General features: G+C 40.5%; 1 protein-coding gene across 1 annotated transcript in view; it reads left to right on the forward strand.

The window, feature by feature from the left end:
* Positions 1-20,589, forward strand: part of LOC128649132 (ATPase MORC2-like) — a 457,352-nt gene that overhangs the window by 355,926 nt on the left and 80,837 nt on the right. The window contains 2 exon segments of the mRNA XM_053702217.1: positions 2,011-2,104; positions 18,869-19,010. Of these exon segments, the coding sequence (XP_053558192.1) occupies positions 2,011-2,104; positions 18,869-19,010 (236 nt within the window).

The following is a 20,589-nucleotide window of genomic DNA, read 5'->3' on the forward strand; positions in this document are numbered from 1 at the left end:
AACCCCCCTGAAGCAGGAAACCAATATATTCAACTTTAAATCTAAAGGGGGAATCAATCTCAGGTTCTGCAATTGTTTCAGATTCCTCAGAGGAAATTTCACCCTCACATCCCTCTGACAGGGTCTCAGCAGAGTCAGAGCTTTGTAAGATAGATGGTAACAGACTCTGAAATACAGGGCCCTGTGCACCGCACGTGGTAGGGGATAAATCTCCAGATTTTCGTTTACGTTTACTCGATTTCGGGATAAACGCCAAAAATTCTGTCATGGTTTTGAGAAGGTTTGATTTAAATTCTGGGGCAAAATCAGTGAAATCCCATTAAGCCACATAGATAGGCATGAACACTAAATTTCTGCCAGGAGTCATACTAACAGGATTTTGGTTAGCGAACTGGAGCTGCGGAGCACAATTGGTACATAACTGGTTAGTTTGGCCCAAAGGAATAGTTTTGCAAAGAGACAAGGATAATGGATTGTATTATGTTCATTAGAGGTTTTTTCGGATGAGTCTGTCATTTTTAATGGGGGTGCAGACATGACTCTAAAATGAGATGCAAAAATGAAAGCGGATGGAAATAAATGTATGTCCCAGAAAGATAAAATAAAGGTGCAATCACCTATAGTACAAACAGCCTATATACACACCTCAGAACCCAGGAGGAATAAAGGAAAAAAAGTCCAGAAACACAAAAACACCCCCCCCCCCAAATTACCCACAACCTTAGCAGCTCTTATGAGGGTACTCACCCACCTCTTAAGTGAAGAAGGGGTTTAAAGGTGATGATTTCAGATCACTAACACCTTCTAGGACTGTCCCTGTATTCTGACAGTAAGCCACTGTTGCTGGTGAGGGAGAGAAAAAGGGCCTTCAAAAGGAGGGGCTGTGCTTACCGCCGGAACAATGTTCAGACAGAGGCCTGACAGAAAAAGTCAAGTAAATAAAAAGTGCTCCTCATGTTTCCCCTGTGCTCCCTTCCCCAACCACATACATACTGAGCTGAACTGCTAACTGCTCAAGGTAGTCAACGGTTTTCTTAAAGAGACAGTACAGTATATACCATGAAATAATATGACAAAATAATTCAGCCTGAGCTGCCAAGGGTACTAGAGTAAGTATCTAGTGCCTGAGTCACTTATCTGGACTAAAGCATCCCTCCACTCACAGATTGCTGATCCAGCAAAGAGCCCATCCAGTACAAGTAAATATACTGGAGAGGATACATGCGGATATACCTGCAACCCTTCAGGTGGAGGCTAAAGGACGGGGTCCCCGCAATACCTGAGGGCAGTTACGGCTAGCAGAAGTACCCGTTAAGGTACTGGAGTGCCATAACAGAGGTATTCCTTTACCGTAGCCACACTCAGAATCTTGTAGAAGTCGTTTTTCCCTGAGTGAAGCTTAGAAGGGGTACTGTGTCTGAAGTCAGGCCTTAGCTCCCAAGAAATAAGGATAGAAAATAATAAAAACTTGTTTGCAGAGCACCTCTCTCAGCCTCTCTACTTGCAGGCCAAGAACAAACTGGGTGGGGAGAGGAGGTGGGAGGGATTGGAAGCTCTTGTGAGTGCTCTTGACCTCCTCCTGGTGGCGGGAAATATATCCCACAAGTTTTGGACGCCTATATGGACTCATCATTTTATGAAAGAAAACAATACATGGAGTTTTGGGAACATTGTCAGAGCAGAAGAAAGCAAGTTTTCTTCCAGGAAAACCTTGTACATAACTTTAATCAAGCGCTCTTTTTGGGTTTCATATCCCTTTAATAATTTTTACTTAATAGTTTAATATGAAAAACATGTTTAACATGTTTAATTGCAGAAAATGTCCCTTAAACATTGTGTTAAACCTTCTGATAATAGCTGTTATTGCGATTCAAGCTAAAATTTCTCCTGGGAGTGATGATAGATAGAGCTATATTAGGTTTTGTTTATTCTATGGTTGAGTACTTTGTATGTATCTGTATAATACCAGCTTCCTTGTTCTAACAGTTATTTTGAACTACCTTCCAACAGGCTCCACAAATACAGTCTGAACCTAGTGTCTCTAAACAACTGGCACCTAGACTTGTGGAAGAGGATATTCAAAGTGTTAAAGCTGCCCAAAAAGGCAAGTAAATGTTTCTTATACGCCTCCTGATATACTTCATTGTAAATGGTAACTTTCTTCTGTTATGTGCGATCAGTCCACGGGTCATCATTACTTCTGGGATATAACTCCTCCCCAACAGGAAATGCAAGAGGATTCACCCAGCAGAGCTGATATAGCTCCTCCCCTCTACGTCAGTCCCAGTCATTCTCTTGCACCCAACGACTAGATAGGATGTGTGAGAGGACTATGGTGATTATACTTAGTTTTTATGACTTCAATCAAAAGTTTGTTATTTTACAATAGCACCGGAGCGTGTTATTACTTCTCTGGCAGAGTTTGAAGAAGAATCTACCAGAGTTTATTACTATGATTTTAACCGGAGTAGTTAAGATCATATTGCTGTTCTCGGCCATCTGAGGGAGGTAAAGGCTTCAGATCAGGGGACAGCGGGCAGATGAATCTGCATTGAGGTATGTAGCAGTTTTTATTTTCTGAATGGAATTGATGAAAAAATCCTGCTATACCGTTATAATGACATGTATGTATACACTTCAGTATTCTGGGAATGGTTTTTCACCGGAACTACTCTGTTAAAGGTCACTAATCCTTTTAATAAATATTGTCATGTTAAACGTTTTTGCTGGAATGTAGAATCGTTTACATTGCTGAGGTACTGAGTAAATAAATGTTTGGGCATTATTTTCCACTTGGCAGTTGTCTGCTTTAAATTGTGACAGTTTCGTTTCTCCTCACTGCTGTGTGTGAGAGGGAGGGGCCGTTTTGGCGCTCTTTTGCTACGCATCAAAAAATTCCAGTCAGCTACTATTATATTTCCTGCATGATCCGGTTCACTGACAGATCTCAGGGGTCTTCAAAATTCTTTGAAGGGAGGTACATTCTCTCAGCAGAGCTGTGAGAATTTTTATTGACTGTGAATAAAAACGTTACTCTATAATTTTTTATGTCAAATTTAGTTATTTACTAATGGGAACAAACCTTTGCTAAAAGTTGTGTTATTTTTAAACTTGATGCTATAACTGTTTCAGTTCATTATCTCAACTGTCATTTAATCGTTAAAGTACCTCTTTGAGGCACAGTACGTTTTTGCTAAAAAAGATTATAACCAGGTTGCAAGTTATTGCTAGTGTGTTAAACATGTCTGACTCAGAGAATATCTGTGTCATTTGTTCCAATGCCAAGGTGGAGCCCAATAGAAATTTATGTACTAACTGTATTGATGCTACTTTAAATAAAAGTCAATTTGTACAATGTGAACAAATTTCACCAAACTGCGAGGGAAGAGTTATGCCGACTAACTCGCCTCACGCGGCAGTACCTGCATCTCCCGCCCGGGAGGTGAGTGATATTATGGCGCCTAATACATCTGGGCGGCCATTACAGATAACATTACATGATATGGCTACTGTTATGACTGAAGTTTTGTCTAAATTACCAGAACTAAGAGGCAAGCGTGATCACTCTGGGGTGAGAACAGAGTGCGCTGACAATACTAGGGCCATGTCTGATACTGCGTCACAGCTTGCAGAGCATGAGGACGGAGAGCTTCATTCTGTGGGTGACGGTTCTGATCCAAACAGATTGGATTCAGATATTTCAAATTTTAAATTTAAATTGGAGAACCTCCGTGCATTACTAGGGGAGGTCTTAGCAGCTCTCAATGATTGTAACACCGTTGCAATACCAGAGAAAATGTGTAGGTTGGATAAATACTTTGCGGTACCGGCGAGTACTGACGTTTTTCCTATACCTAAGAGATTAACTGAAATTGTTACTAAGGAGTGGGATAGACCCGGTGTGCCGTTCTCACCCCCTCCAATATTTAGAAAGATGTTTCCAATAGACGCCACTACTCGGGACTTATGGCAAACGGTCCCTAAGGTGGAGGGAGCAGTTTCTACTTTAGCTAAGCGTACCACTATCCCGGTGGAGGATAGCTGTGCTTTTTCAGATCCAATGGATAAAAAATTAGAGGGTTACCTTAAGAAAATGTTTGTTCAACAAGGTTTTATATTGCAACCCCTTGCATGTATCGCGCCGATTACGGCTGCGGCAGCATTTTGGATTGAGTCTCTGGAAGAGAACCTTAGTTCGTCTTCGCTAGACGACATTATGGACAGGCTTAGAGTCCTTAAACTAGCCAATTCATTCATTTCGGAGGCCGTAGTACATTTAACTAAACTTACGGCTAAGAACTCTGGATTCGCCATACAGGCACGTAGAGCACTGTGGCTAAAATCCTGGTCAGCTGATGTTACTTCTAAGTCTAAATTACTTAATATACCTTTCAAGGGGCAGTCTTTATTTGGGCCCGGGTTGAAAGAAATTATCGCTGACATTACAGGAGGTAAGGGCCACGCCCTACCTCAAGACAAAGCCAAAGCTAAGGCTAGACAGTCTAATTTTCGTTCCTTTCGGAATTTCAAACCTGGAGCAGCGTCAACCTCCACTGCACCAAAACAGGAAGGAGCTGTTGCTCGTTACAGACAAGGCTGGAAACCTAACCAGTCCTGGAATAAGGGCAAACAGGCCAGGAAACCTGCTGCTGCCCCAAAGACAGCATGAACCGAGAGCCCCCGATCCGGGACCGGATCTAGTGGGGGGCAGACTTTCTCTCTTCGCTCAGGCCTGGGCAAGAGATGTTCAGGATCCCTGGGCGCTGGAGATCATATCTCAGGGATACCTTCTAGACTTCAAATTATCTCCCCCAAAAGGGAGATTTCATCTGTCAAGGTTGTCAACAAACCAGATAAAGAAAGAAGCGTTTCTTCGCTGTGTACAAGATCTGTTATTAATGGGAGTGATCCATCCAGTTCCGCGGTCGGAACAAGGACAAGGGTTCTACTCAAACCTGTTTGTGGTTCCCAAAAAAGAGGGAACTTTCAGGCCAATCTTAGATTTAAAGATTCTAAACAAATTCCTAAGAGTTCCATCGTTCAAAATGGAAACTATTCGGACAATCTTACCTATGATCCAAAAGGGTCAGTACATGACCACAGTGGATTTAAAAGATGCTTACCTTCACATACCGATTCACAAAGATCATCAACGGTATCTACGGTTTGCCTTCCTAGACAGGCACTACCAGTTTGTAGCTCTTCCATTCGGATTGGCTACGGCCCCAAGAATCTTCACAAAGGTTCTGGGCGCCCTTCTGGCGGTACTAAGACCGCGAGGGATTTCGGTAGCTCCGTACCTAGACGACATTCTAATACAAGCTTCAAGCTTTCAAACTGCCAAGTCTCATACAGAGTTAGTTCTGGCATTTCTAAGGTCGCATGGATGGAAAGTGAACGAAAAGAAAAGTTCTCTTTTTCCTCTCACAAGAGTTCCATTCTTGGGGACTCTTATAGATTCTGTAGAAATGAAGATTTACCTGACAGAAGACAGGTTAACAAGGCTTCAGGATGCATGCCGTGTCCTTCATTCCATTCAACACCCGTCAGTGGCTCAATGCATGGAGGTGATCGGCTTAATGGTAGCGGCAATGGACATAGTACCTTTTGCACGCCTACACCTCAGACCGCTGCAATTGTGCATGCTAAGTCAGTGGAATGGGGATTACTCAGATTTGTCCCCTACCCTGAATCTGAATCAAGAGACCAGAAATTCTCTTCTATGGTGGCTTTATCGGCCACACCTGTCCAGGGGGATGCCATTCAGCAGGCCAGACTGGACAATCGTAACAACAGACGCCAGCCTGCTAGGTTGGGGCGCTGTCTGGAATTCTCTGAAGACTCAGGGATTATGGAATCAGGAGGAGAGTCTCCTTCCAATAAACATTCTGGAATTGAGGGCAGTTCTCAATGCCCTTCTAGCTTGGCCCCAATTAACAACTCAGGGGTTCATCAGGTTTCAGTCGGACAATATCACGACTGTAGCTTACATCAACCATCAGGGAGGGACAAGAAGCTCCCTAGCAATGATGGAAGTATCAAAGATAATTCGCTGGGCAGAGTCTCACTCTTGCCACCTGTCAGCAATCCACATCCCGGGAGTGGAGAACTGGGAGGCGGATTTCTTGAGTCGCCAGACTTTTCATCCGGGAGAGTGGGAACTTCATCCGGAGATTTTTGCCCAAATACTTCGACGTTGGGGCAAACCAGAGATAGATCTCATGGCGTCTCGCCAGAACGCCAAACTTCCTCACTACGGGTCCAGATCCAGGGATCCGGGAGCGGTTCTGATAGATGCTTTGACAGCACCTTGGAACTTCGGGATGGCTTATGTGTTTCCACCCTTCCCGCTGCTTCCTCGATTGATTGCGAAAATCAAACAAGAGAGAGCATCTGTGATTCTAATAGCGCCTGCATGGCCACGCAGGACTTGGTATGCAGATCTAGTGGACATGTCATCCTGTCCGCCTTGGTCTCTACCTCTGAGACAGGACCTTCTGATACAGGGTCCATTCAAACATCAAAATCTAACTTCTCTGAAACTGACTGCTTGGAAATTGAACGCTTGATTTTATCAAAGCGTGGTTTTTCTGAGTCGGTTATTGATACCCTGATCCAGGCTAGGAAGCCTGTTACCAGAAAGATTTACCATAAAATATGGCGCAAATACCTATACTGGTGCGAATCCAAACGTTACTCCTGGAGTAGGGTTAGGATCCCTAGGATATTGTCCTTTCTACAAGAAGGTTTAGAAAAGGGTTTATCGGCTAGTTCATTAAAGGGACAGATTTCAGCTCTGTCCATCTTGTTGCACAGGCGTCTGTCAGAAAATCCAGACGTCCAGGCTTTTTGTCAAGCTTTAGCTAGGATCAAGCCTGTGTTTAAAGCCGTTGCTCCGCCATGGAGTTTAAACTTAGTTCTTAACGTTTTACAAGGTGTTCCATTTGAACCCCTTCATTCCATTGATATAAAATTGTTATCGTGGAAAGTTCTATTTTTAATGGCTATTTCCTCGGCTCGAAGAGTCTCTGAGTTATCAGCCCTACATTGTGATTCTCCTTATCTGATCTTTCACTCAGACAAGGTAGTTCTGCGTACTAAACCTGGGTTCTTACCTAAGGTAGTTACTAACAGGAATATCAATCAAGAGATTGTTGTTCCATCCTTGTGTCCAAATCCTTCTTCAAAGAAGGAACGTCTTCTACACAATCTGGATGTAGTTCGTGCCCTCAAGTTCTACTTGCAGGCAACTAAAAATTTTCGCCAAACTTCTTCCTTGTTTGTCGTTTATTCTGGACAGAGGAGAGGTCAAAAAGCTTCTGCTACCTCTCTCTCTTTCTGGCTTCGTAGCATAATACGTTTAGCCTATGAGACTGCTGGACAGCAGCCTCCTGAAAGAATTACAGCTCACTCCACTAGAGCTGTGGCTTCCACTTGGGCCTTTAAGAATGAGGCCTCTGTTGAACAGATTTGCAAGGCTGCAACTTGGTCTTCGCTTCATACTTTTTCCAAATTTTACAAATTTGACACTTTTGCTTCTTCGGAGGCTATTTTTGGGAGAAAGGTTCTTCAGGCAGTGGTTCCTTCTATATAATGAGCCTGCCTATCCCTCCCGTCATCCGTGTACTTTTGCTTTGGTATTGGTATCCCAGAAGTAATGATGACCCGTGGACTGATCGCACATAACAGAAGAAAACATAATTTATGCTTACCTGATAAATTCCTTTCTTCTGTTGTGCGATCAGTCCACGGCCCGCCCTGTTTTTTAAGGCAGGTAAATATTTTTTAAATTATACTCCAGTCACCACTTCACCCTAGGTTACTCCTTTCTCGTTGATTCTTGGTCGAATGACTGGGACTGACGTAGAGGGGAGGAGCTATATCAGCTCTGCTGGGTGAATCCTCTTGCATTTCCTGTTGGGGAGGAGTTATATCCCAGAAGTAATGATGACCCGTGGACTGATCGCACAACAGAAGAAAGGAATTTATCAGGTAAGCATAAATTATGTTTTTTAATGGGTAATATACTAGTGGAAACTAATAAAACACCCTAACTTAGATGAAACATTTGTATTTGTAACCACATGATGTATTGGTGTGCAATTTAACCCTTAAAGGGACACTAAACACCTGCTTAAAATGTTCTAAACCAGTGGTTCTCAACCTAAGTGAGTTAGCCGGACCGGTCCAGGGCCTGGTAAGCATCAGGAGTGGGTTGCAGTAGGTTTGGAAGAAATATATATATATATATATATATATATATATATATATATATATATATATATATATATATATATACAGTCCTCTCTATCTATCTCTCTCTCTCTCTCCTCCATCTCTTTCTCTCTCTCTCTCCTCCATCTCTTTCTCTCTCTCTCTCTCTCCTCCATCTCTTTCTCTCTCTCCTCTTTCTCTCTCTCTCTTTCCTCCATCTCTTTCTCTCTCTCTCTCTTTCTCTGTCTCTCTCTCCTCCATCTCTTTCTCTCTCTCTCTCTCTCTCTTTCTCTCTCTCCTCCATCTCTTTCTCTCTCCTCCATCTCTTTCTCTTTCCTCCATCTCTTTCTCTCTCTCTCTTCCCTCTTTTACAGTGGTTTATTTATGTAATAATTAATTGGTGTCAGTGGGATCCATATTAATATCCTACTGACACCAATGAATTATAAAATTAACCCACTATAAGGCAATGTCGGGTCGCGGCCCACCAGCAGGGCCGTCGTGGCCCGGTAGTGGGCCGCGGCCCGGCTGTTGAGAAACACTGTTCTAAACTGTTTCTGAGGAATCAAAATAAACTAATACACTGTTCTCAATGCTGTATATTCATCTTACTACAAGCTCTTCAAGAAGACTCTTCATATTTTCTATGCTTATCCACAGCTTGTATTTTCCTATCTATGGTGCCATCTTGTAACGTGCGTTCCACACAGGCACTGCAGTCACATGACACGTGTGCACAGCAGCTTCTTCTCTCACTGATGTCATGTAACTTATTGAAGGCAGCCAAATTGTCCTCATATACTGCAATGCATTACAGTGAATGAGCATTGACAAAGTTTAATTTTATATGTGTAATACAGTGCTTCTTATTTTATAAAACATGTTGTCAACATGGTATGTACCCTGAACAGATCTCCACAGTCTTTGTTTCACTCACTGTTTATAACTGAAAGAAGCAATCACCAGCCCGATGTTCGGGGGGAGGGGGGAGTCTAGCAGCCGTTTTTTTAACTCACTGTTATTCAGAGATCTCTGAACACACAGATAAATATTTCCTTGGATATTGCAGAGATCTCTGAATAACAGTGAGTTAAAAAAACGGCTGCTAGACTCCCCCCTCCCCCCGAACATCGGGCTGGTGATTGCTTCTTTCAGTTATAAACAGTGAGTGAAACAAAGACTGTGGAGATCTGTTCAGGGTACATACCATGTTGACAACATGTTTTATAAAATAAGAAGCACTGTATTACACATATAAAATTAAACTTTGTCAATGCTCATTCACTGTAATGCATTGCAGTATATGAGGACAATTTGGCTGCCTTCAATAAGTTACATGACATCAGTGAGAGAAGAAGCTGCTGTGCACACGTGTCATGTGACTGCAGTGCCTGTGTGGAACGCACGTTACAAGATGGCACCATAGATAGGAAAATACAAGCTGTGGATAAGCATAGAAAATATGAAGAGTCTTCTTGAAGAGCTTGTAGTAAGATGAATATACAGCATTGAGAACAGTGTATTAGTTTATTTTGATTCCTCAGAAACAGTTAGTTCAGAAAATCTTAAGCAGGTGTTTAGTGTCCCTTTAAAGATCTATAGTAGTGCAATAGTAAAAATGCTCTCATGTGCTAGAGCATTTGATTACTGAACTACTTTTTGTGCCTCTAGTAGTTTGTTTAACCCCCACAAAGGGGTTAAATACGTTATTAAAGTTCTGCTACTGAGCATGACACAGCAGGTGATTGGCAGCTAGATATATATTCAACTCCTGTTTGGCGTTAGTGCATTAATGACCTTGAGTGTACTTTAAAGGGACACTAAAGTAAAAATTAAACATTCATGATTCAGATAGAGCATGCGATTTTAAAAAGCTTTCCAATTTACTTCTGTTATCTAATTTGCTTTGTTCTGTTGATATCCTTAGTTGAGAAGCATTCCTAGGTAGGCTCAGGAGCAGCAGTGCACTACTGGGCGCTGATTGGTGGCTGCACGTATGACTATTGTCATTGGCTCAAGCAATGTGTTCAGCTAGTTGCCAGTAGTTCATTGCTTCTCCTTCAGCAATGGATACCATGAAAATGAAGCAAATGTGATAATAGAAGTAAATTGTAAAGTTGTTTAAAATTCAATGCTCTATCCAAACCATTAAAGAGAAAAAATGTACGTTTATGTTAATTTATCTACCTATATGGGGATAAACACATTGAGACATGCAGTTTTATAATAATAAAATGCGCTAACACATTATGCAAATATCCATAAGCATCTACAGTGTAAATATAGCTTTGCAGATTAGTACAAATGTGTAAGGACAGTTGACCTTTTTATCCTCTTCCCTTGTCTTTATTTTAAAAATGTTTGGGATGCGTTATCACCTTGTTTGCAGCAAATTATTTTTCCAATTGGTCGCTAGCAGGGCGTGTCAATCAACCAGATCGTATCCGATTGTGCTGATTGCTGTCTGCTGCTTCAGAGGTGGCGGACGAGTTAAGTCTTAAAGGGACATTAAACCTAAATTTTGTCTTTCATGATTTAGATAGAGAATACCATTTTTTTTTAATTGTTTATTTATATCCATCAATGTGTACAATCAAATAATTTCAACCTTTTTATGCCACGCAGAGCCAGGTACAACAAAATGCAATACAAGTCAAAAAAATTCCAAAACATCAAGTTTTACTTTCTCTTAATGATTCAATAATGCCCTTTTATGTGATATTTGTACATATAGTTGGATTTTTTATATTTTTCTTTTTTTTTTTTTTGATATACGTGACTCACTTTAAACTTTCGTTAACTAAACAGAACCAAAGCAGGGTAAGAAAGATAAAATTAAGGAAGAGAGGGGGAAAAGAAAAAAAAAAAAAAAAAAAGGGACAAGAAACTCAACTTTTGGCTGTGGAGGATCACCACATTCCTAGGAGGACCAATTCCGAGTCTCTAAATGGGTAGATTAAGTATTCAACCTCACTAGGGGGGAGGCTTTTGATAAAATTCAATGATTATTTTGAAGATTGGTGTCAAGTTGTTCGATAATGCACTGCTTCTTTAAGCAGTTCTTTACCTCTGAAATGCTAGGGGTTCCTTTCAACTTCCATTTTTTCAGAATCAAATATCTAACTGCTAGTATTACTAAGGTGACTAGTTTAAGTTTATCCTGGGGGAGGCCAAGGTCTGTGACAGGGAAAATTATGTTTGAAGGGGATAAGATCAAGGAGGGAATGCCCACAATGTTATTTAACCAGTATTGGATCTTTAACCAAAAATTTCTCACTTTTGGACAGTGCCAAAACATATGTATGAGGCTGGCCGACGTAAAAGCATTTTGGACATTTATTAAAGCTAGGGTTCCGACATTTAGTTCCTTTCTCTGGAGAAAAATATGTCATATGCACTAGTTTAACATGTGCCTCCCGCCAGGAGGCGGCGAGGGTAGCATTCGAAATCACTTGAAATGATGAAGTTATCACAGAAGCCTCCAGTGAGGTATCCTCTAAAGCTGCTGCCCATTTAGCCTGTAGTTTTTCTATTGTAACTGGGCCTTTAAAAGAAATTAATTTTTGGTAGATATATGAAATTGAGGTTATACCACTTTCTCCAACATTGGTGTGTCCGGTCCACGGCGTCATCCTTACTTGTGGGAATATCTCTTCCCCAACAGGAAATGGCAAAGAGTCCCAGCAAAGCTGGCCATATAGTCCCTCCTAGGCTCCTCCCACCCCAGTCATGCTCTTTGCCGTTGCACAGGCAACATCTCCACGGAGATGGTTAAGAGTATGTGGTGTTTAGTTGTAGTTTTTTATTCTACTATCAAGAGTTTGTTATTTTAAAATAGTGCTGGTATGTACTATTTACTCTGAAACAGAAAAGGATGAAGATTTCTGTTTGTGAGAGGAAGATGATTTTAGCAGACAGTAACTAAAATCGATTGCTGTTTCCACATAGGACTGTTGAGATGAAGTAACTTCAGTTGGGGGAAACAGTTAGCAGACTTTTCTGCTTAAGGTATGACTAGCCATATTTCTAACAAGACTGTGTAATGCTGGAAGGCTGTCATTTCCCCTCATGGGGACCGGTAAGCCATTTTCTTAGTTTCAAACAGAATAAAGGGCTTAATATGGGCTATAAAACTGGTAGACACTTTTATGGGCTAAATCGATTGCTTTATTTGGACATTTTATACATGTTTATGCTGATAATTCACACTTATAAACTTGGGGAACGTTTTTTAACGTCAGGCACTATGTTAGACACATTTTCCAGTCAGGGAGGGCCTTCCCAGTTGTAGGCTGAGCCTCATTTTCGCGCCATTACTGCGCAGTTGTTTTTGAGAGCAAGACATGCAGATGCATGTGTGAGGACCTGAAAGTAGTTGGAAAAGTTTCTAGAAGGCGTCATTTGGTATCGTATTCCCCTCTGGGCTTGGTAAAGTCACAGCAAAGGCTGTAGCTGGGACTGTATAGGGGTTACATTTGTAAACGGCTCCGGTTCCGTTATTTTAAGGGTTAAAGCTCTGAAAATTGGTATGCAATACTTTTAAGGCTTTAAGACACTGTGGTGAAATTTTGGTAAATTTTGAACAATTCCTTCATACTTTTTCACATATTCAGTAATAAAGTGTGCTCTGTTTAAAATTTAAAGAGACAGTAACGGTTTTGTTTTAAAACGTTTTTTGTGCTTTATTGACAAGTTTAAGCCTGTTTAACATGTCTGTGCCTTCGGATAAAAATTCCTAAGATTCTTTCCTTTCTGCAAGAAGGTTTGGATAAAGGATTATCTGCGAGTTCTCTAAAGGGACAGATTTCTGCTTTATCTGTCTTACTACACAAACGACTGGCAGCTGTGCCAGATGTTCAAGCATTTGTTCAGGCTCTGGTTAGGATCAAGCCTGTTTACAGACCTTTGACTCCTCCATGGAGTCTAAATCTAGTTCTTTCATTTCTTCAAGGGGTTCCGTTTGAACCTCTACATTCCATAGATATTAAGTTATTATCTTGGAAAGTTTTGTTTTTGGTTGCTATTTCTTCTGCTAGAAGAGTTTCAGAGTTATCTGCTCTGCAGTGTACTCCGCCCTATCTGGTGTTCCATTCAGATAAGGTTGTTTTGCGTACTAAGCCTGGTTTTCTTCCAAAGGTTGTTTCCAACAAGAATATTAACCAGGAGATAGTTGTACCTTCTTTGTGTCCGAAACCAGTTTCAAAGAAGGAACGTTTGCTACACAATTTAGATGTAGTCCGTGCTCTAAAATTCTACTTAGAAGCTACAAAAGAATTCAGACAAACATCTTCTTTGTTTGTCGTCTATTCTGGTAAAAGGAGAGGTCAAAAAGCAACTTCTACCTCTCTTTCCTTTTGGCTTAAAAGCATCATCCGATTGGCTTATGAGACTGCCGGACGGCAGCCTCCTGAAAGAATCACAGCTCACTCCACTAGGGCTGTGGCTTCCACATGGGCCTTCAAGAACGAGGCTTCTGTTGATCAGATATGTAAGGCAGCGACTTGGTCTTCACTGCACACTTTTGCCAAATTTTACAAATTTGATACTTTTGCTTCTTCGGAGGCTATTTTTGGGAGAAAGGTTTTGCAAGCCGTGGTGCCTTCCGTTTAGGTAACCTGATTTGCTCCCTCCCTTCATCCGTGTCCTAAAGCTTTGGCATTGGTTCCCACAAGTAAGGATGACGCCGTGGACCGGACACACCAATGTTGGAGAAAACAGAATTTATGCTTACCTGATAAATTACTTTCTCCAACGGTGTGTCCGGTCCACGGCCCGCCCTGGTTTTTTAATCAGGTCTGATGAATTATTTTCTCTAACTACAGTCACCACGGTACCATGTGGTTTCTCCTATATTTTTCCTCCTGTCCGTCGGTCGAATGACTGGGGTGGGCGGAGCCTAGGAGGGACTATATGGCCAGCTTTGCTGGGACTCTTTGCCATTTCCTGTTGGGGAAGAGATATTCCCACAAGTAAGGATGACGCCGTGGACCGGACACACCGTTGGAGAAAGTAATTTATCAGGTAAGCATAAATTCTGTTTTTAACTAAATTAAGCCAATTTTCAAGAGTACCTAGAGACCACACCCAACCATAATCATTTATTAATTTAAAAGCATAGTGTCTAGCTTGGAGGTAGGCATAGAAAATTTTGTTGGAAAGGTGAAATTCCTCTTTAAGAGAGTTAAATGTTCTAATACATCTTCTCTCAGTATCTAATAGCTGAGACATTTATAAGGCCCAAAGATTCCCATTTAATAAAATGGGCAGATTGTATCCCAGCTTGAAATTGTGGGTTATTTGTGAGTGGTACATACCTTGAAATCCTTGATTCAATATGTAAAAGAGAACATAATTTCTTCCACATCAGAATTGGGTTATAAATAGATTTTAACTTTTTTATTTCAGAAGGAATTATATTATTGTTGCAATGTAATAAAGCTATAAGGGAGTATGGATAGGCGATGTTGTTTTCCAATTCACAATTTGTTACATAATTAGAATTAGCCAATCCATAACCACTCTAGCTTGAAACACTACATTATACATTCGAATGTCTGGTAGAGAAAGTCCCCCGTACTCTGTGTGGAGCGCTAATTTGGACAATGAGATCCGAGGTTTCCTGTTCTGCCAGATGAAAGAGCGAAGTGCCAAATTAAACGATAAAATGTCTTTTGTTTTCAAAACAATTGGGGTGTTCTGGAGCATGTATAAAATTTTAGGAAGCAGGGACATTTTGTAAAGAGCTATACGTCCTGATAGAGAGAGAGGGAGTTTCTGCCAATTTTTAAGCCCTTCCGTAACTTTCTTGAAAACAGGTAAAACATTCAAGTCGTACCATGCCTTAGGATCAGGAGAGATCCAGATACCTAAGTACCTGAATGCTTCCTGTACTATCGAAAACAGTATATTTTCACATGAAGTTTTGGTTTGTTTAAGCCAGCATAGTTCCGATTTTAATATATTTACTTTGTAGCCTGAAAAAGAGCTGAATTGATCTATAATTTCGAGAAGTTTGGGGATATTCCTAGCTGTATTCGATATATAGACCAAAACGTTATCCGCATATAATGAGATTTGTAGTACTTTTTCTTTTACCTTGATCCCTTCCAGTTGGTGTCTAATTTGTAAAGCCAGAGGCTCGATGGCCAAGTCAAAGAGGAGAGGAGAGAGAGGACACCACTGCCTTGTCCCTCTTCCGAGACTTATGTCGTGGGTCATATCACCATTTACCAGAATTTTCGTGGAAGCGTAACTATATAAGTTATTAAAGAGACGTAAAAAATTACCTTTAATACCGAACTGCTGTAATGTGAAAAACAAATGATCGTGATGTACCGAATCAAACGCCTTTTCAGCATCTATTGATATAATCGCCCTGTCGGGAGTGTCCTCTCTCTCCCGTCCCTCCGGTTCCTCCATCTTTTTAGAATATTCTATAGTCAGAAATACCTCTCTGATTTTAGCTGCTGAGTTTCGCTTCAGAAGGAAACCCGCTTGGTCTTTGTGGATAATGGTGGGGAGAAGGGATTGAGGTCTGTGTGCTAAAATTGCTGTAAAAAGTTTGTAATCTGTGTTTAAAAGCGCAATAGGCCTGTATGACTCTTTTCTGTTCGGTTCTTTGCCTGGCTTGAGTATAAGAGTTGTGTATGACGCGACAAATTCCTTGGTGGGAATGCTTCCGGAATTATAAATGTCATTGAAAAGTAATGTTAAGTGCTGTATAATGTCAGGGGCTAAAATTTTATAGAATTCATTCGGGAGCGCATCCGGTCCCGGAGCTTTGTTAAAGGCTAGTTTTTGGATTGTAGAAAGAATTTCTGTCTCCGTAATAGGAGATTGTAATGTTTCTAATGAATCAGGAGGTAAAGACGGAAAGATTAACTTACCCCAGAAATTTTCCCTCTGTATGATGTTAGAGGGCTTGTGAGTGTATAGCGTCTTGTAGTATTCTGCAAGTGCTTTACATATTTCTTCCGGGGAGGTAAGGTGTTTACTGCCCGAGGTGATTGATTTTGTTATAGAGGAGCCTCTATCAGCCTTAACCAAATTTGCCAATAGCTTCCCAGTTCTATTACCATATCGGTAAAGTTTTGCCTGTAGCCTAAGATCTCTCTGGGTGCTTTTATAAAGTAAAAGGGAGTCCCTATCTGCTAGTGCTTTTCTGTACCTAGACCAGTTTTCAGAGGTTTTTTGTAGGATGTAGCGGTTATATGCATTTGTAACTGCCTTCAATGTTTCAGATTCCCTTCTTTTAAGTTTTTTAGACCTAGAGATACTATACGCTAGGATTTCCCCGCGGAGCACTGCCTTGGCAGTTTCCCAGAATAGTGCCGGTTGAGATATATGTTCTTGATTAAAGGATGCGAATTCTCGGAACCTGGAAGTAAGCCAATTTTTGAATTTTAAATCGGTTGCTAAGAATCGTGGGAAGGAAAATCCAGTATTCCTTAAAGGATTTAATTGAAAGTCAAGGGTAATCGGGGCATGATCTGAGATAGTGAAGGGAAAAATCCCGGCCGTAATTTTCGTTTTACATACTCTTTCATCTAGCAGAACCAGGTCTATTCTTGAAAGGGTTTTATGCGCCCTAGAATAACATGTAAATTCCCTGAGATCAGGGTTTTTGATCCTCCAGATATCACAAAGTTTCAGATTCTGGAGCAATTTTGTAAATAACTTTGATTCTAGATTATCTCTCTTGGTTTTATATGGGACAGGGCTCTGCCTGAGTCTATCAACCGGGTACTGAGGGGCCATATTAAAATCACCTCCAAGTATTAAATAACCTTCTGAAAATAAAAGAAGCTTGTTTTGTAAAGTTTCCCAAAAGGGAAGACTGAAAACATTGGGAGCATAAACATTACAAAGTGTATATATTGTTTTTAATACTTTAATTTTGACCATTAAATATCTCCCCTCATGGTCTGTATCTATCTGAATGACTTCGTAAGAGAGTTTCTTCCCCAAGAGGATAGCATCTCCACGTTTCCTTTTTGTGGTAGAGGAAAATAAGACTTCTTTAACCCAAGAAGCTTTAAGTTTTAATACCTCCTCTGGTTTCAAATGTGTCTCTTGTAAAAAGGCTATGTCCGTTTTAATTTTTCTTAGTTGAGAGAGTATCGTCTTTCGTTTTATGGGGGAGGTTAGACCACCTATGTTCCATGAGGTCAATTTAAGGTTATCCTCCAAAGCCATTTTCTAAAGAACAGAGAAAACGTAAAATGAGGGGGGGGGGGGGGGGGGGAAGAAAGGAAAAGAACAAAAAAGGGTTGCCAATTTCCCATTTTGCAACCTCGTGTACCCATAAGTAGCAACCATATAACAAGGTCTTATCTTCACCTCTTATTTTTTCACTAACTATAATCAGTTTTTTTATTTTAATTCAATCTAGCTACATGCTCAATCTTAATACATTTTTACTTCCCAGTTTTTTTATTCTGTGGGGAAGGATTCAGAATAAAATTTTGCTGCCTCGCGGGCTGTTTCAAAAAAATGTACATGTCCATCTATTGTGAGTTTCAACCTAGCTGGGTAAAGCAAGGTTGCTTGGACCCCTTTTTTAATAAAATTTGTGCAGTGTGGGGCTAACTCTCGTCTTTTTGTGGCGGTACCCGCTGAATAATCTTTGCTTCCCCTAAAAAAATGGGTTGGTGTTTACGAAAAGCCTGGAGTAAAGTAACTTTGTGTTGAAAATTTAACAGTTTATCAATAATTGGTCTTGGCCTTGTATTGGTTCTATGTGTATCCATTATGCCAACCCTGTGAACCCTTTCAATAATGATAGGTGGGTAGGTTTCTGGTATCTGCATTAGACGAGGGAGTGTGACAGATATTAATTTGTCTATATCTTCAAATTGCCTCTCCTCGGGGACCCCTATTATCCTGAAGTTATTCCTCCTTGATCTGTCCTCGAGATCTTCAATTTTATTTTGCATTTTCAATATAATATTATTTGTGGACTCAAGGTTGACTTTATAGTTTACGGTCAAATCCTCGAGATCAGAGATTCTTTGTTCCGTTTCAGATATTCTAGAGGCGAACTGTTTAACTTCATTAGATAGGGCAGCAATGTCTTGTTTAATTTCCAGTTTTAAGAGGTCAAATTTGGGTGTTAAAGCCTCTGAGATGCTTGAAACTAGTGTGTGAATATCTAACGGATCAGAGCTACCTGGAAGAGAAGGGATGGGTGAATGTGCATCAGTTGATGTTTCCAGAACATTTTTGTTCTTTTTCTCTCTTTGTCTCCCTGTCATAGTTGCGGGAGAAGTTTTAGAGTGCCCGTGTAAGTATTTATCCATATACAATTATGTGACTTAGAAAATCTTCTGGAATATTCACCAGAGAGTGGGAAAGCAAATTAGATAATAGAAGTAAATAATAGAAGTAAATTGGAATGTTGTTTAAAATTGTATTCTCTATCTGAATCGTGAAAGAACATTTTTGGGTTTAATGGCCCTTTAAGACCGCTGCTTCTTAACACCCTTTAATGAGAGATATATAGCTAAGCTTGAGAAGCACACAGTCAACTTGTACTTATTTGTCTGCCTTTTTCTGTAATTTAAGTAACATTCAAAGTAAAATTCAAAGTATATTGTCAGTTTAGTAAATACTATAATCCCAGTGTCTGCTTCTTCAACACCATTTTTCTCTGTAGATAAAGGTTTGCACGTAGAGGTGCGTGTAAATAAGGAATGGTTCACTGGACGTGTCACAGCTGTAGAACTGGGAAAACATGGGGTACGATGGAAAGTGAAGTTTGATTATGTGCCTACAGATACCACCCCACGAGATCGATGGTAAGGCTTCTTGTCTAATTCAAGTGCTTTGTTATATAACTGCCTCTCCTTCACGCAGCCTGTGTTTCATATGAGTCATGAAAACCAACCAATGACAGGTTTTAATGTTTCTGCATATTGTAAAATCTCTTGTCATAATCCTGCATACATTTTGGCAGTAAGTCATGGCAACTTGTGATATATAGTTTTTTTCTTTGTGTCTTCTCTTTCCAAGATATTTCATGTTATGGTTCAAGATTTACCTTTCGTGTATGTAACAGGGGGCCCTACTTCCTGTAACAAAATTAATGTATTTCATGGTGGTGAGAGTCCACAATTCATTCTTTCTGGTCACTAGGAGGAGCAAAGATTCCCAAGCCTCAAGAGCTCTATACAACCACTCCCACCTTTCTGGTAACTATTCTTGTCTTTGACTCCACTCCAATGAGGGGAAGTTTCCACCTCTAAACCAATAACCATGCTAGGATGTCTGTTGAAATGCACGGCTATTGGTTTAGAGGTGAAAATGTAATTGAAGAAAGCTCTGTGCCGTGAGCAATATACTTTCCTCACAGATTGATTTTAGTGATGGTAAATCCTAGCGGGCCCTTTTAATCATTTAGCTACATTTCAATTAATGTATCCTTTGCCAGCTTCTTATGTTGTACTTTGGAATACAGTACAGCAAATATTTTCTTAACATTTTGAGGTTGCTGAAGTCTTGCAATGTTTTCATTTGCCATCCAGTTATTTGACATAATTTAAATTTATTCTAAAAGTATGTCATTAGCAGTTATTTCTAGTTGAAGTCCTGGTCAGCTGTTGTGGTTTCTACATTCAGGTTTTATCTTTCTTTTCAGGGAAGGATGTTGTTTGGTTCTGGGTTAGATTCTATAATTTCTGCAGTGTCAGGAGGTAAGAGAGCTTTTATTCCTCAGGACCAGAAGTTTATTGTATGCTCCTAATCGTTTTTCGTTCAGAACAATAAAGATACATTTTTCTTCCTTCCCTCAGAATCTAAGATCTTCCCGTTGTTCAAACTCCAGAGTATCTGTTCTAGGTGTTCAAATAGACTACTCCTATGAGACTTTCTTTGTTTTAAAAAGGTTGATGTTGTTTTCAGCCTGTTTATATCTTCAGTCAGTTTGGTGTCTTTCAGTAGTTCCTTGTATGGTAGTTCTAGACCTAATGTTTGCTGCATTGGATGCTGTTCTATTTGATTTCACATGAGGCCGTTTTAGCTTTGTATGCTTCAGCAATGGTGCAGAGATAATACTCTGCTTTCTTGGAGGATTTGTTCGGATCCCAGGACAAGGCCGTCCCTGTCTTGGTGGCTAGATCATCAGACTATTATTCAGGGGACTTCTTTTTGTTCATTCTATTTGGGCTGATCTTGACAGATGTAAGTCTTTCAGGCTGGAGTGCAGTCTTATTAGGGGTCTTGGGGAATGCAGGAAGTTTGGTCTCTTAAGGAGGCAAGGTTACCAATATATATTTTTCATACTGGTGGTGAGAGTCCATGATCCATTACTCATGGGAATTACTCTTTTCTACCAATAGGAGGAGGCAAAGATTCCCAAACCCCAAAAACTCTTTAAAA

This window comes from Bombina bombina, chromosome 2 (genome assembly GCF_027579735.1).
Source record: "Bombina bombina isolate aBomBom1 chromosome 2, aBomBom1.pri, whole genome shotgun sequence".
Taxonomy (NCBI): domain Eukaryota; kingdom Metazoa; phylum Chordata; class Amphibia; order Anura; family Bombinatoridae; genus Bombina; species Bombina bombina.